Source organism: Terrapene carolina, unplaced genomic scaffold, assembly GCF_002925995.2.
Source record: "Terrapene carolina triunguis isolate 2854851 unplaced genomic scaffold, T_m_triunguis-2.0 Scaffold111, whole genome shotgun sequence".
NCBI lineage: Eukaryota > Metazoa > Chordata > Testudines > Emydidae > Terrapene > Terrapene triunguis.
In genome coordinates this window covers 18,629,269-18,641,919 of record NW_020664462.1, presented here as the reverse complement: position 1 = coordinate 18,641,919, position 12,651 = coordinate 18,629,269, and the positions used below count along the sequence as shown (strand labels likewise).

General features: G+C 41.8%; 1 protein-coding gene across 1 annotated transcript in view; it reads right to left on the bottom strand.

The window, feature by feature from the left end:
- The window catches only part of WDR60 (WD repeat domain 60), a 55,559-nt gene that overhangs the window by 30,746 nt on the left and 12,162 nt on the right, over positions 1–12,651 (bottom strand). The window contains exons 6-7 of the mRNA XM_026652160.1: positions 11,244–11,311; positions 8,919–8,979 (exon numbers count right to left, since the gene is read on the bottom strand). Coding sequence (XP_026507945.1) covers positions 8,919–8,979; positions 11,244–11,311 — 129 coding nt within the window. The remainder of the gene's footprint in view (positions 1–8,918; positions 8,980–11,243; positions 11,312–12,651) is intronic.

Sequence of the window (12,651 nt, the reverse complement as noted above, 5' to 3'; positions counted from 1 at the left end):
ATGCGTTGGCCTCTCAATGAGCCAGATATAGCCAAAAGAGTTGAGGACATAGTCTAAAAAGTTTAGTCCTGTTAAGATAATATAACAAAACCCCTGAAATGTCGAAAGTATGTCATTTTCTTCTCCCCCCGCATCAAGTGTGGTTTTGGGAAGAAGACTGGTAGGTTAACTCACTGATTTAAGTGAAAATCTGAGATAAATTTAAGGATAAATTTAGGGTGTGGTCTTAGCACCACCTTGTCCCTATGAAAGAATGGGTAAGGAGGTCCAGGCATAAGGGCTTGGAGCTAGCTTATCCGAAGTGATAGCAACACTGTCTTAAAGGTAAATGATATATCGAACAATCCAGCAGTGGCTCAAATGGAGATTCCATGAGTTTTAGGAGGGCGATGCTGAGATCCCACGTACGAGTCATCTCTAATAGGTGGGAAGAAGGCCCTTGAGGAATTTTGATACCGCCAGATATGAGACAGCCAAGTACAGCTGTCTTGTATCATGACACACTGATATTGCTGCAAGGTGGACTTTGGGAGAACTAAATGCCAGTGCAGCATGCTTCAAGTGTAGCATATAGTTTAGGATCTTTAATCTGAACTCACTAAAGCAGTGGTTCTCAACCTGCAGGCCACTTCCAGCCCAATCAGCACAAGTTGTAGCCCATGTGATATCCTCAGGGCCATACAGGTGGTATACATATATTGTATGTATGCAGCCCACATAACACATAGAGAGCTGCATATGCGGCCCACGATGGTAAATAAGTTGAGAACCACTGCACTAGAGGCACCAGTATACTGGATATATTACAATATGTTTTCATTTGGAGGAATAGGTCTTCCTAGCAGATGGTTTTCCACGCTGTATGGGGATTTCTAGAACCTATCGAGAACAGTCTGTCAGTGGTACTCAATCAGCCAATATCTAAGCTGTCAGATGCAATGACCGCAAGTCTGTGTGCAACATCTGATGGTTGTTCTGAGATCAGGAGATGGATGGGAGACCAAGCAGACGTGTAGGTGGTCTGACAGTCCAAATTGCCTCAGCCAACAGGCAGCTATTAGGATCAGTGTGGCCCTGTCCTGTCTGACTCTAGATATCAGGGGAATCTGAGGAAATCAAATAAATAAATAAACAAATGAATAAATTAATAAATTAATGGAGATATCCTATCTCCTAGAACTGGAAAGGACCTTGAAAGGTCATCGAGTCCAGCCCCCTGCCTTCACTAGCAGGACCAAGTACTGATTTTGCCCCAGATCCCTAAGTGGCCTCCTCGAGGATTGAACTCACAACCCTGGGTTTAGCAGGCCAATGGACACCACTGTAGCAGGAAGGCATCTGGCAAGAAGCCCAGGTTCATACCACCACCCCACGCCCCGGAGCAGAAGTCTGGGCATTTGTTATCCTCAGTGGTGAATAGATCTATTGAGGGAGTTTCCCCCAAGAATATACCAGCTCTCTAGATGTATGTAGCAAACACTGGTTGGTTACGTCTTCTTAAGAAGCCTGCCAGGTTGTTGCTGGCTCCTGGAATATGGAGAGCCAGTGGTGGTTACCCTGTGGTGATAGCATCAAGTCCACAGCTTGATGATTTCCTGGCAGAGAGGGGATGACCATGCCCCTTCTTACTGGTTTATACAGTGCATTGTGGATGTGTTGTATGTCAAAATCTGCACTGTGGAGTTCCACAAAACCAGCAGGAATACTATGCATGCCAGCTGGATTCCCCTGAGTTCCAGGATGTTCATATATAGTTTCAAACCATCCTGGAACCAGGTTCCTTGCACCTACAGATGATTCCTGTAATGAGCATCAGCATCAGGAATGAGATGAGAAGTGAACCCTTCTTTGTATGTTCTCTGTGTCCAGCCACTAAGCGAGTACTTGTAGGACAGAGTGGGACTCTGACTCTATTGTTTGTGTGATACTGGGAGGGGATTACATTGATCTCAGCCATATTATAATGGCCACAGCTGAAGTCTAGTAAGTGGCATCATACATACACATGGATTTGTGGCCTAGTTGCCCCAGAGATATAAACACCATCATCATCGGATTTGATTTTAGGTCGTTTATCACTGACTCGAGACTCCAGAACCTGTTCTCTTCTTGGTCTAGAGTCCATCATGACTCCCATGAACTCTGTTGTTTGTGATGGTATGAGAGATGATTTTTCATAGTTCACAAGGAATCGTAGTCAGGGAACAGAGAGAAGTCATACTCTAGGGGTGTTGTGGTCTCCTGCTGAGACTGCCTCTGCGACTGCCCTGTCTGGTCTGGGTAGACATGGATTCCCTTTCCCATGGATTCCCTGGCAAAATACTGCCAGGTATTTTGTGAATACTCTTAGTGCTGTGGAGAGTTCAAAGGGCAATACCCTGTGCTGGTAATGGTTGTGCCCGACCATGAATTTTAGGTACTTCATACGGACCAAACAGATAGCTACAAGGAAGTATGCATCCGACAGTTTCAGAGCCATGAACCAATCTTGAGCTTGAAGAGAGGGATTGATGGAATCAAGCATTACCAACCTGAACCCGAGGCGATTCTTGTTAAGTCTCCTCAGGTTTAGGCTATGGCAAAGACCCTTTTTCTTCTTCAAGATAAGAAAATACTGGAAATAGAAGCCTTTTGCCTTGAATTCTGACAACACTTCCTTGATGGCTCATAGACAAAGCAACGAAGCCACTTCTGTTTGTGACAGGATCTCATGAGAGAGGTCCCAGAAGAGGGGCAGGAATGGGGAATGAGGAATGAAACTGAATAGGGGGGCCATTAGCACTAATCTCTAGGACTCATCTTTCCAATGTTATGGCAGACTATACTTGGAAGAATGGGACAAGGAGGTTTCCGAAGGTCATGCTCTCTAGATTGGTCCAGTTGGGGTTCCTGACAGGCTCATCAAATTTGCTGACACACTGCAGAAGCCAGGTGCATTGCTATAGAGGAGGAAAGCTTGGGACCCGTTGTACCTAGCTTCCTTCTTGGCATGATTATCATTGTCTGGTATAATGATATGGCATCCTTTGTCCTCTCTGGGATGAGAGTACAGCTTGTGGTATGGGGTTCATGTATTAATCTCCAGGGAGCGCAAAATGGCCTTAGAGTCTTTTAAGGAGTGCAGAGCAGTCTGTCTGTGCACAGAACAATTCTATGCTTTCAAAGGATAAGTCTGCAACAGTGATCTGTTATTCCCTGGGACTACCTTGTAGCCCTAAGGGTTAATCTGCTTGTCTGTATAAATATATCTTTATTATAAAATGAGTATTTGATGTATTGGATTTATAGATTTATATTAAAAGTAAGTTTAGCTGTAATGCAAGAGACCTACCTACAGGTTAAACTCTGTATGTTAAAACTAATGCGTAGTTAACACCTTTTTGAGACCCTTCCCAGGAAAAAGTAAAATTAGGCAAAACACCCACGCAGATGTCTAGAGACCTTTACCTAAACCAATAGTAAAATGGGGTAGAAAATGAGGGGTTTTGCCCACATTCTAACGTATTTACACAAGTGCGTACATACCTGTCATCCATACGCACATGCATACTAGCCTATGGGTAAGTGTACCCTAACATTTCCGTGGGGGAAGAATGAAATATGGGCATAAGAGGGAGGATTTCCGATTAAATATCTTATAAAAAAGCTAGCAGCTTGCCATTAGGGAGGCAATCTACCCATCTACCTACGCCTGTCTATTCTTCATTGCCTCCACCTTTCAACTACGTATCGATACTACTCATCTTCCACACGACTATTAACTACTGATAGGTCGTTCTTCATTCTTTTCAAGACTGTAAATTAAAAAGGGATTTAATCTCATTTACATTTTATTTAGATAAGGCATATAGAGTTAATTTAGAAAGCAAGTCACTTTGCAGTAGCTTCCTTTACTAGAAGTGTGAAAAACGCCCAAGGTGTTGTCAGCACCAGATTATTATCAAGAACAGGGTGTGAGTATTAATCCATTTTGCAGTGTATAGCCTTATATTCTCTTAAAGAACTGTGATACAAGTGTAACTCTGTAATTCTAACTGTTTTACCATTTACTTACTATCTTCATTGATTTTAATAAAAAGTCTTTATGACTACATCTGTTTCTGTGTAAACTTCCTGTCACAACCCCGAATTTCCTTTTATAAACTCTGTGAAGCCTGATTCAGGACGAACTCTATCTTCTGATTAAACAAATTGGCGAGCCAAATACCCATACTAATTAATATTCACAATAATTATCAAACTATTAAAAATTAATAAAATTATTAATTAATTAAAGAAAATAAAATTAAGTGGATAAATTAAATCAACACTATTAACCTACCCCAAATGAGGCTACAACCTTACGCTTGAAGCCATGATGCTCTGTGCATAGTTATTGCAATGGCCATAGATCTGGCAATGGTGTCAGCAGCATTCATTGCTGTGTTTAGGGCTGTCTTGGCCACAAATAGGCCTTCTTAGATTATTTCTTTAAGCTTTTCCTTGTTCTAAGGTAGGAGCTTTGATAGAAGGTTTTCATTCTACCCCAGGTCAAAAAATCATACTTGGCCAGAAGGACCTGATAGTTTGCCACCCCATAATTGGTGAGAGCCAGAGGAACAGGATTTTCCCAGAAACAGGTAAAGCTTTTGGGGGGGGGGTCTTTGTTCTCAGGGGATGGAAGCATTTGGATCCTTTTCATGAACTTAGTACTGCTTTTCCACCCTCTTTGTGGTGGGTGTTATTGTGGCAGGTGTCTGCCATAAGGCCTTAGTGGGACTGAGCAGTCCTTCATTTATCATAAGGATGATCCTGGCCGAGCTGAAAGTTGTCAAAATGTGGAACAACTTTTATGAAATTTTTCTTTTATGATAATAATTCTATTTCTAGAGTGGCTGCAATTCTCATGAGAAGTTTTTGAAATGATTTGAAGACATCCCGCACTAGTACTGGTGCTGAGGACACTTCTTTATCAGAAGACGAGGATGAAAGGTTCTAAGGTGGTGAAATAGGATGTTGTTATTGCAGTGGCTCCAGGTCTGGTGGCTCTTAGTATTCCTCTCTATCTGGTGTCAGGGATGCTACTCAGGAGAATGATCTCTTTCTCTTCTTAGAATGTAGCAGAGATCAGCTCCTAGTAGCATATGAGGACAGCCTTCAGTAAGCCCAATAAGGCCATAGCAGCATGCCAAAAGGATATGCCTGGTTTGTGTGATATTAGTCAGTCTAATGCCATTCTTGAGATGATGGCAGCTAAGCCCTATAGGGAGAGTCAACTAGTTTTTCTACAGTATCGCCCAGAGATCTCAGAGAAAAGGGTTCTCTACTTGAAGATGAGAAGATATGTCCTGGTGTTGGACAGGAGGAGCAGATCTCCGCTAGGGATGGGACCAAGGCACACAGTAGTCTTGGTACCAGGGTCTTCACAGGTATCAATAGGTGCCTCAGTATAGAGGTCATTTCGAGTTCTTCCAGAAGCTCATTTTGCACACTTTGTTTGACTGTAGGCATCAAAACCAAAGGTTGTGTCACCGGTGCTGGGGTTGGTGTTAGTGACATTTTTCTCTATGCTGCAGTGGTAGGCTTCTCCCTAATAATAGCTCTCAAAGCCATGTGCGGCTTAGTGGTTTTCTCCACAGAGACCCTATGTGGTCTATCCTTGTGGGATGACACTGCACTCTAGAGTTTCTGCATACATGTCTGAGGCGGACTCACTTTGTGCCAACCTTTGGTAATAGAGATACTGGCATTGGTGTCAATGTTGTGGGTTTCATTGCAAGTTGAGTGAGTGCAGGTGCCAGGTCTTTTCTCTGTGCCATTTTCTGCATGCTGGTTTTAGGCACTGTGTGTCTGCTAAACAGGGTCCTCAATGAAGTTGGCTTGTCTGGTATTTGTCTCCTCCAGATCGGGAGAGATCTTCATAGGATTGTTCCAGTAGATGAAGCTTCAATCACAAGTCCTGCAACTTATTTATGTGTACTCAAAGAGAGCGACTGGCATGCCGAGCATCTATCTGCTGTATGGGTCTCCCTTAAAACAAAAGAGACACATGCTATGTCCATCTTTTAATGGAGTTAATCTGTTACAGGAAGGGCAGAGCTTGAAGCCCACAGGTTTAGAATCCACTATGTTCAGGTGACCTCTACAGAGAGGTCTGTACAGGATGGGATGTATGTTGGGGTCAGTATAGGGGTGTCTGATTGTAAAAATTCTGTTCAGATGGGTCAATTTCATGGTAGTTCTTTCTAGATGAGTCAGAAGAGTTCTGAAGTTTTAAAATAATTTTGAGACTATCCAGCCAGAGGTAAAGACTAGTGGGCAAGGTACTTGCCAGGTTCCATCTCACTGCCACACATGGTAAGAGGGGAGGGTTGTGTTCACTCCACTCTCTATGCCTTTGCACAGGAATATGAGGAGACACAGGGCATATCCAGAGCCCTGATTGACACTGCTATTCAAAAGACTCTGATCTGGTATACATGAAGCACCATGTACACCTACAGTGAGATCTACACTGATACATAATCAAAAAAGTTCCTATTCCTGCCTGGCATCTTGGGCTTTATTACCAACTGGTATAGCTTAATGCAACCCTGAGGCCACACTAAGTTACATCTGGAACCAAGTCAGGCATCAGAGGGTGCCAGTATTGGAGGAGACCAGAGATCCTGCACCAAGCACAGTTTGATCAGACCCAAGCTTCAAGGCCACGGTACCTACAGCAACATTGGCTTGTCCACGCTGTACATATGTAGCATGTTCTATTTCTATTATTTGTCAAGTGTACCTTACAAAATACTACATAAGTGCCAGGTGAGAAAATTTACACTGCTGAAGGAACCTTAACTTTTTACTTTCCTCAATGTTTTATGACCTGACTTTTAAAAAAATAAATAACAATGTAATCTTAATGTTGCAGTAAAAAAAGGTTTGCATTTAATATTCTATTAAAACCCACTTACTAAAATTATGTAAAAAGCAACAGAGGGTTCTGTGGCACCTTTAAGACTAACAGAAGTATTGGGAGCATAAGCTTTCGTGGGTAAGAACCTCACTTCTTCAGATCTTGCATCTGAAGAAGTGAGGTTCTTACCCACGAAAGCTTATGCTCCCAATACTTCTGTTAGTCTTAAAGGTGCCACAGAACCCTCTGTTGCTTTTTACAGATTCAGACTAACACGGCTACCCCTCTGATACTAAAATTATGTAGGTTACTTTAAAATGGCACTCATAAATGTTTCCTTTTTAATTGGTTTATAATACATCCTTGACCATCATTCTTTACTTCTGGCCTGAACCAGATACACTTTAGTCAATAGGAGTTTATCTATTGACTTCAATAGGTGTTGGAACAAGATCTACTTGCCAAAAAGTAGGGACCATAATTCTACATATGTAGATGCCAGCACAGTATTCCAAAACAGAATTTTAGATTTATTGGATGCTTCTGAGATATAATCTCAACATTACAGAATTCTATCCTCCATAATCTTGCTGTTTGAAATATGCTAAAATGTGTCAATAGTTAAAAGTTCAAAGCTTATGCTCTAATAAATTTGTTAGTCTCTAAGGTGCCACAAGTACTCCTGTTCTTTTTGCGGATACAGACTAACACGGCTGCTACTCTGAAACCTGTATTGGTGAATTACTGGTATACAAACCTGGGTGAAATAAGTAAATAACTGTTATGGTATCAGTTCTGGAAAATTCCTCTAATTTATTTTGATCCACATGAGCCCTGATCCTATTCTTTGCATATTTTAATTTTTTTCATCCTTCCTGTGGCAACTATTTTACTGGATAGTTGTGAATTACATTGAGGGTCTCATGACAGAGGGAATAAGATGTTAATTTCTTTCTATTTAGCTAAAATCACATTTTCTCTGCTTATATCAACTGCTTAGAGGAAGAATGGAATTTTTATATTGTATATAAGTAGATGGGTTTTTCATGCAATGTATCGTTAGACAGTTCTCCCACCTTTGGAGGGATTTTTTCCCCAAGTGTGTAAGATTTTGAAAAAACGTTGAGTAAGGGTGAGACTCACAAAGACATTTAGGAACCTACACCCCAGAGTTAGGCAGCTAGGCCTAATAGGCGCTGAAGTCCCCATTTTAGGCTCCACTGCAACCCATAAAGTGCCTACCAAACTCTGCAGGTGCCTAAATTTGAAGGTAAAAGTTCCCTTGGCACCAAAATTTCTGCCTCTGGGCATGTCACTGGGTGGCAGGGGGTGGGAGGGGAAAAGTGACTCTGTAGCCTGATGGTTAGGACACCCACCTGAGCTGTGGTAGACAAAGGATACAGCCCCCTGCTCCACTTATTCTTTAATTATTTATCCACAGTGGAGTAGCTTCAACAGGAGTAATTGAGGGTGCACCATATCAGACTACCCAACAGCTCAATGGTTAGAGCACTCTCCTAAAAGGGGGAGGCCCCTGTTCAAATCCTTTTTCCCCCTCAGGAAGAGGGGGGAATTGAGTCTGGGTCCTCCCATGTCCCAGGTGAGTGCTCTGAGCTAAATGTTATAAGATAAATTCCACCCTCTCCTCCTCCAACTGTTTTGTGTTCAGTTATAGGAGCCTGCCTGACATTCTCACAAGAAACATCTTAGGTGCCTAAGCCAACAAACTTTAGGAAAGAAATTCCTGGTTGTGTATCACTAGCAGAAATAAGCACCTCCCTGCAACCTGCACTTAGGCAGGTATCTCCATAAAAAGGGCACATTAATAAAGAATAAATCAATTTTCCTATACTTCATCCTGAAACACCAAAGTTATTTAAGAAATCTTTAACATACATACCAATTACCATATCTATTTTAATCATGTCACTGTGTTGTGATCATTTTAGTTGCATTACATATAGTAACTACTATACTATATTGCTAATTCTAACAAAATCCCTGTATTCTAATACTCCAAAACAAATAGTTTTACCCTTTGGCTTGTGTCCTCTTTTTTTTCCCTTTCAATGCTCTTTCCTTTATCTGTTGCATTCCTAGAAATAAACGGAATATCACTATGAATCTTCATTAAGTCAGAGGAAAATATTGTGTTGGGGGAAAACAGTTATTTTATATTAAAAAGTGCTGAAGCCTTCCAATAAACTTAAATACTTCAGCAACAAAACCTAACAGCCATTGTATTTGTAGCTTCTTTCTGCAGGCCTCAGATGATGATGTGAACCAGTGTTTCTCAAACTGGGGCCGTCGCTTGTGTAGGAAAATCCCCTGGCGGGCCGGGCCGGTTTGTTTACCTGCCCTGTCCGCAGTTCCGGCCAATCGCGGTTCCCACTGGCCGCGGTTCACCGCTGCAGGTCAATGGGAACTACTGGAAGCGGCGGCCAGTACGTCCCTCGGCCTGCGCCGCTTCCCGCAGCTCCCATTGGCCTGGAGCAGCGAACCGCAGCCAGTGGGAGCCACGATCGGCCGGACCTGCGGACGGGGCAGGTAAACAAACCGGCCCGGCTCGCCAGGGGCTTTCCCTACACAAGCAGTGGCCCCAGTTTGAGAAACACTGATGTGAACCAAGAGCCAAGTGATCAATCAGCAAACAATTGCACAAACACTGCCCAGATACACTGCCTGACATGTCCTATTGCTATCCTTGAGTGGTAATTATCGAAAAAGTTAAGAAGAAAGAGTTAGTCCTGTACGTTTACTGAGTATTACTGACATCATTGTCAGTAAAACAAAAATGCCCCAAGCCTGGCAATGTTCTTTTATGCTGGAGATAAGAGATTTACATTCAAACCTGGTCCTTCATTTTGGGCTTAGGAGAAGTGAGGAGGCACCACAGTTAGCCCCTGAAGAAGAAAAGAAAAGCAACAATTTGTGCTGCTCTTTAACTGTCCTTCCAATTATTCTGGAGGCAGAGTTTATGGATTTAAAATGGAGAAAGTCCAGCCCTCTTCAGCCGAAGTAACAGGACAGTTCTCGAGACACATTATGGAACAGCCTTAAGGGTTTGAAGAAAGAGAGGAGAGAAAATATAAGTGGGATGGATTCCCACATTCCAGGGGAAAGAAACCCCTTTAGTTATATGGGCTTGAGAATTTAAAGTCAGAAAGAAAGATTACTTGCCTATAATTCTGCTTCTCTGAAGATAACATTCTGACAAGTTTCTTCACTCCTGGATCATATCTTTATAGAGAAAGACTGGTGAACTCCCTCAATTCTTAAAGCAATTTTGTCTATGAGAATAGGGGTGGCAGAGTAGAGAGCAAGCCAGGCTGTTTGCTGGCCAGCTTGTGCCACCCCGATAGATATAAATACTGCTCTGGCAATGTTTCAGTCATTAACTTTGATGTACCGGAGGCAAAACTCCCAGGATGATAAACTGGCCAAGATCAAGAGGACCTGACTAGAATGTTTAGGCACCGCATTTATACCTAGTAGGGACGTCAGATGAAGGCTCATGCACTACCTCACTACCCTCAGAAGTCAGGAAATCCTGCCAGTCTTTCACTAAAGAGCTAAGCTAAAACCCAGCAATGAGAATTCTGTCTCCAGTATGTCTAGAGTTATATTCCAGAAGGCTGTGTAAGGATTTGACATGGCTGATTCACTAAAGAATACAAGGAGAACTGTATTCTACCTTTATATACTACCTATGTGTAAACTCCATGATCACTAGAGGAAATAATTTATGCATATCACCCAGATCTTTTATGCCTCCTTGTCAAGATAAATCTAGACCCTTTTCCTTGGAAATCTGTATGTATAGCCCTGAAGTTGCTATCTAATTAATAATTTAAATACCACACCAGACTTGCAGCTAAGAAGGACATCTACGATTCAAAGAAACAATAAAAGGTGTGCTTCACAGTTTACCACCTATCCACATGACTATGTGATAAATTATCAGGTGACAGACAAACAGATGTCTGGCTCTAAAGGTTCCTGGACTGTCTCACAATTTAAGTACAAGGATCAAATTAACCTATATTTTGCAAGTCTGCGTCTCACTGCTCTGAACCAAAAATCAAAAGAATTCAACAGGAAAGAGCCTGAATATGCTTTTTAACAAATCACCTTTTTTAGGGCATAATAGGTAGATTTTGTAATAATTGTAATGTTCAAAATGCCTCCCGAAAGACTGTAATGCACATCATAAATTATCTGTAGTCAAAACATATTTATTATTGAGTGACAACAATGTGCTTAACAATGTTTGGGTAGCGAACTACACTTTTCCTTTCTGACTTTCATACAAACAACATATATTGTACAATATATAATAACGTTAAATATATGAGTGTACCTTTCATGCTGATGGCTGGTTTCTTCTTCTTCTCTTAAGCTCTTTCCTTGTTTTTTATGCTCACTGTTCTGTAAAAAATTGAAAGACTAGCATAATTCATAGTATTCACATTGTCAGAAATCTTCTGAGAAATAATGTATATGAACTTGTAATCAACTATTAGCAGCAATATAAGAGGTTGCTGAGAAGCACTTATATTCCATTAACAAATCATGGTCATCATGCACTATACATTTTTATGCTCCATTACTTGTAGGAAGCTCTGCATGAGGCCTATCAAAGAGAAAGTAATGATGTTAAGCAAAGAAAATAGATAGCTGAAACATCAATTAAAGAAATGCTGAACATGTACAGAGAACTTCTCTTGAAAATGCTGAACTTTTGCAAGTGATCCTTAAGGCAACATCCTGCACTATGCTGTGTTTGTGCACAAAGGGAGGAGAGGGGATTGTGAACATCTTTCATTTGTGCAACCAGCAGGACCCAGCTCACCACATAATGCTCAAGAACCTGAGGGGAATCTGGCTGACTTATTCGGGCTGTGGATTAGCACATATGTTGCTTTCATCGGTACATATTTGATGGAAGCTTACAGTGCGCTTGTTCAGAGCGGCAGCCAAGTACACACTGCATGTGCCTCTGGCTCTTTTTTAAGAATCCCTGTAGCAGAGGCTCTGCCACTGTCTCTGCTTCCCATGCTGCACCTGCCAGGGTGGGATTTATCACTTAATTTCTGTACACTACGGGCTTGTCTACACTTGTAAATGTACTGAAATAGCTCAGAGTGTCCACAGAGCTTCTATATTCTGGAATAGATATTTCAACAAATTTCCAAGTCTAGACAAACCCTGAAAAATTTGCTGATAGTCAGTCATCTGAGTTATGTCACTTATGAAGACACAGAATTATAGGGGGAGATGGTAGCAATTCCTATGTTAAGGTTGCCTACATTTTCCATCACAAAGGAGTTTTCCAACTTATTTTGAGAAGCTCTCACACCTTCATCTTTTGCAGCAGGCCTTTGATATTCGGCAGGAGGAATCCCCTTGTATTACAAAAGTGATTTTTTGACCCATGACATTCAAATCAGATTAAAAATTACCATTTTCTTTCACTCATGCAGAAAAATGTTGGCAGCATGCCAAAACCACAGAACACTCTAACATTAGGCTTACATTTCTGTCAAAATAGCAGCAGCATCACATACTACACTAGAAACACCAGGGAGATGTTAGAGCAGTAGTAGTGAAGAGGTGAAGTTGGGGAACTGGACTGTGCTCTCCCCATAACCCTTGGATCCAGCACTTAGCACCAGTAGCCCAGTTACCCCATTCCCAATTCCAGGGACACCATTTGGGACAGAAGCTCTCCCAACTCCTGGGCAAACGCAGAGCGAAAGAGGGGCTGG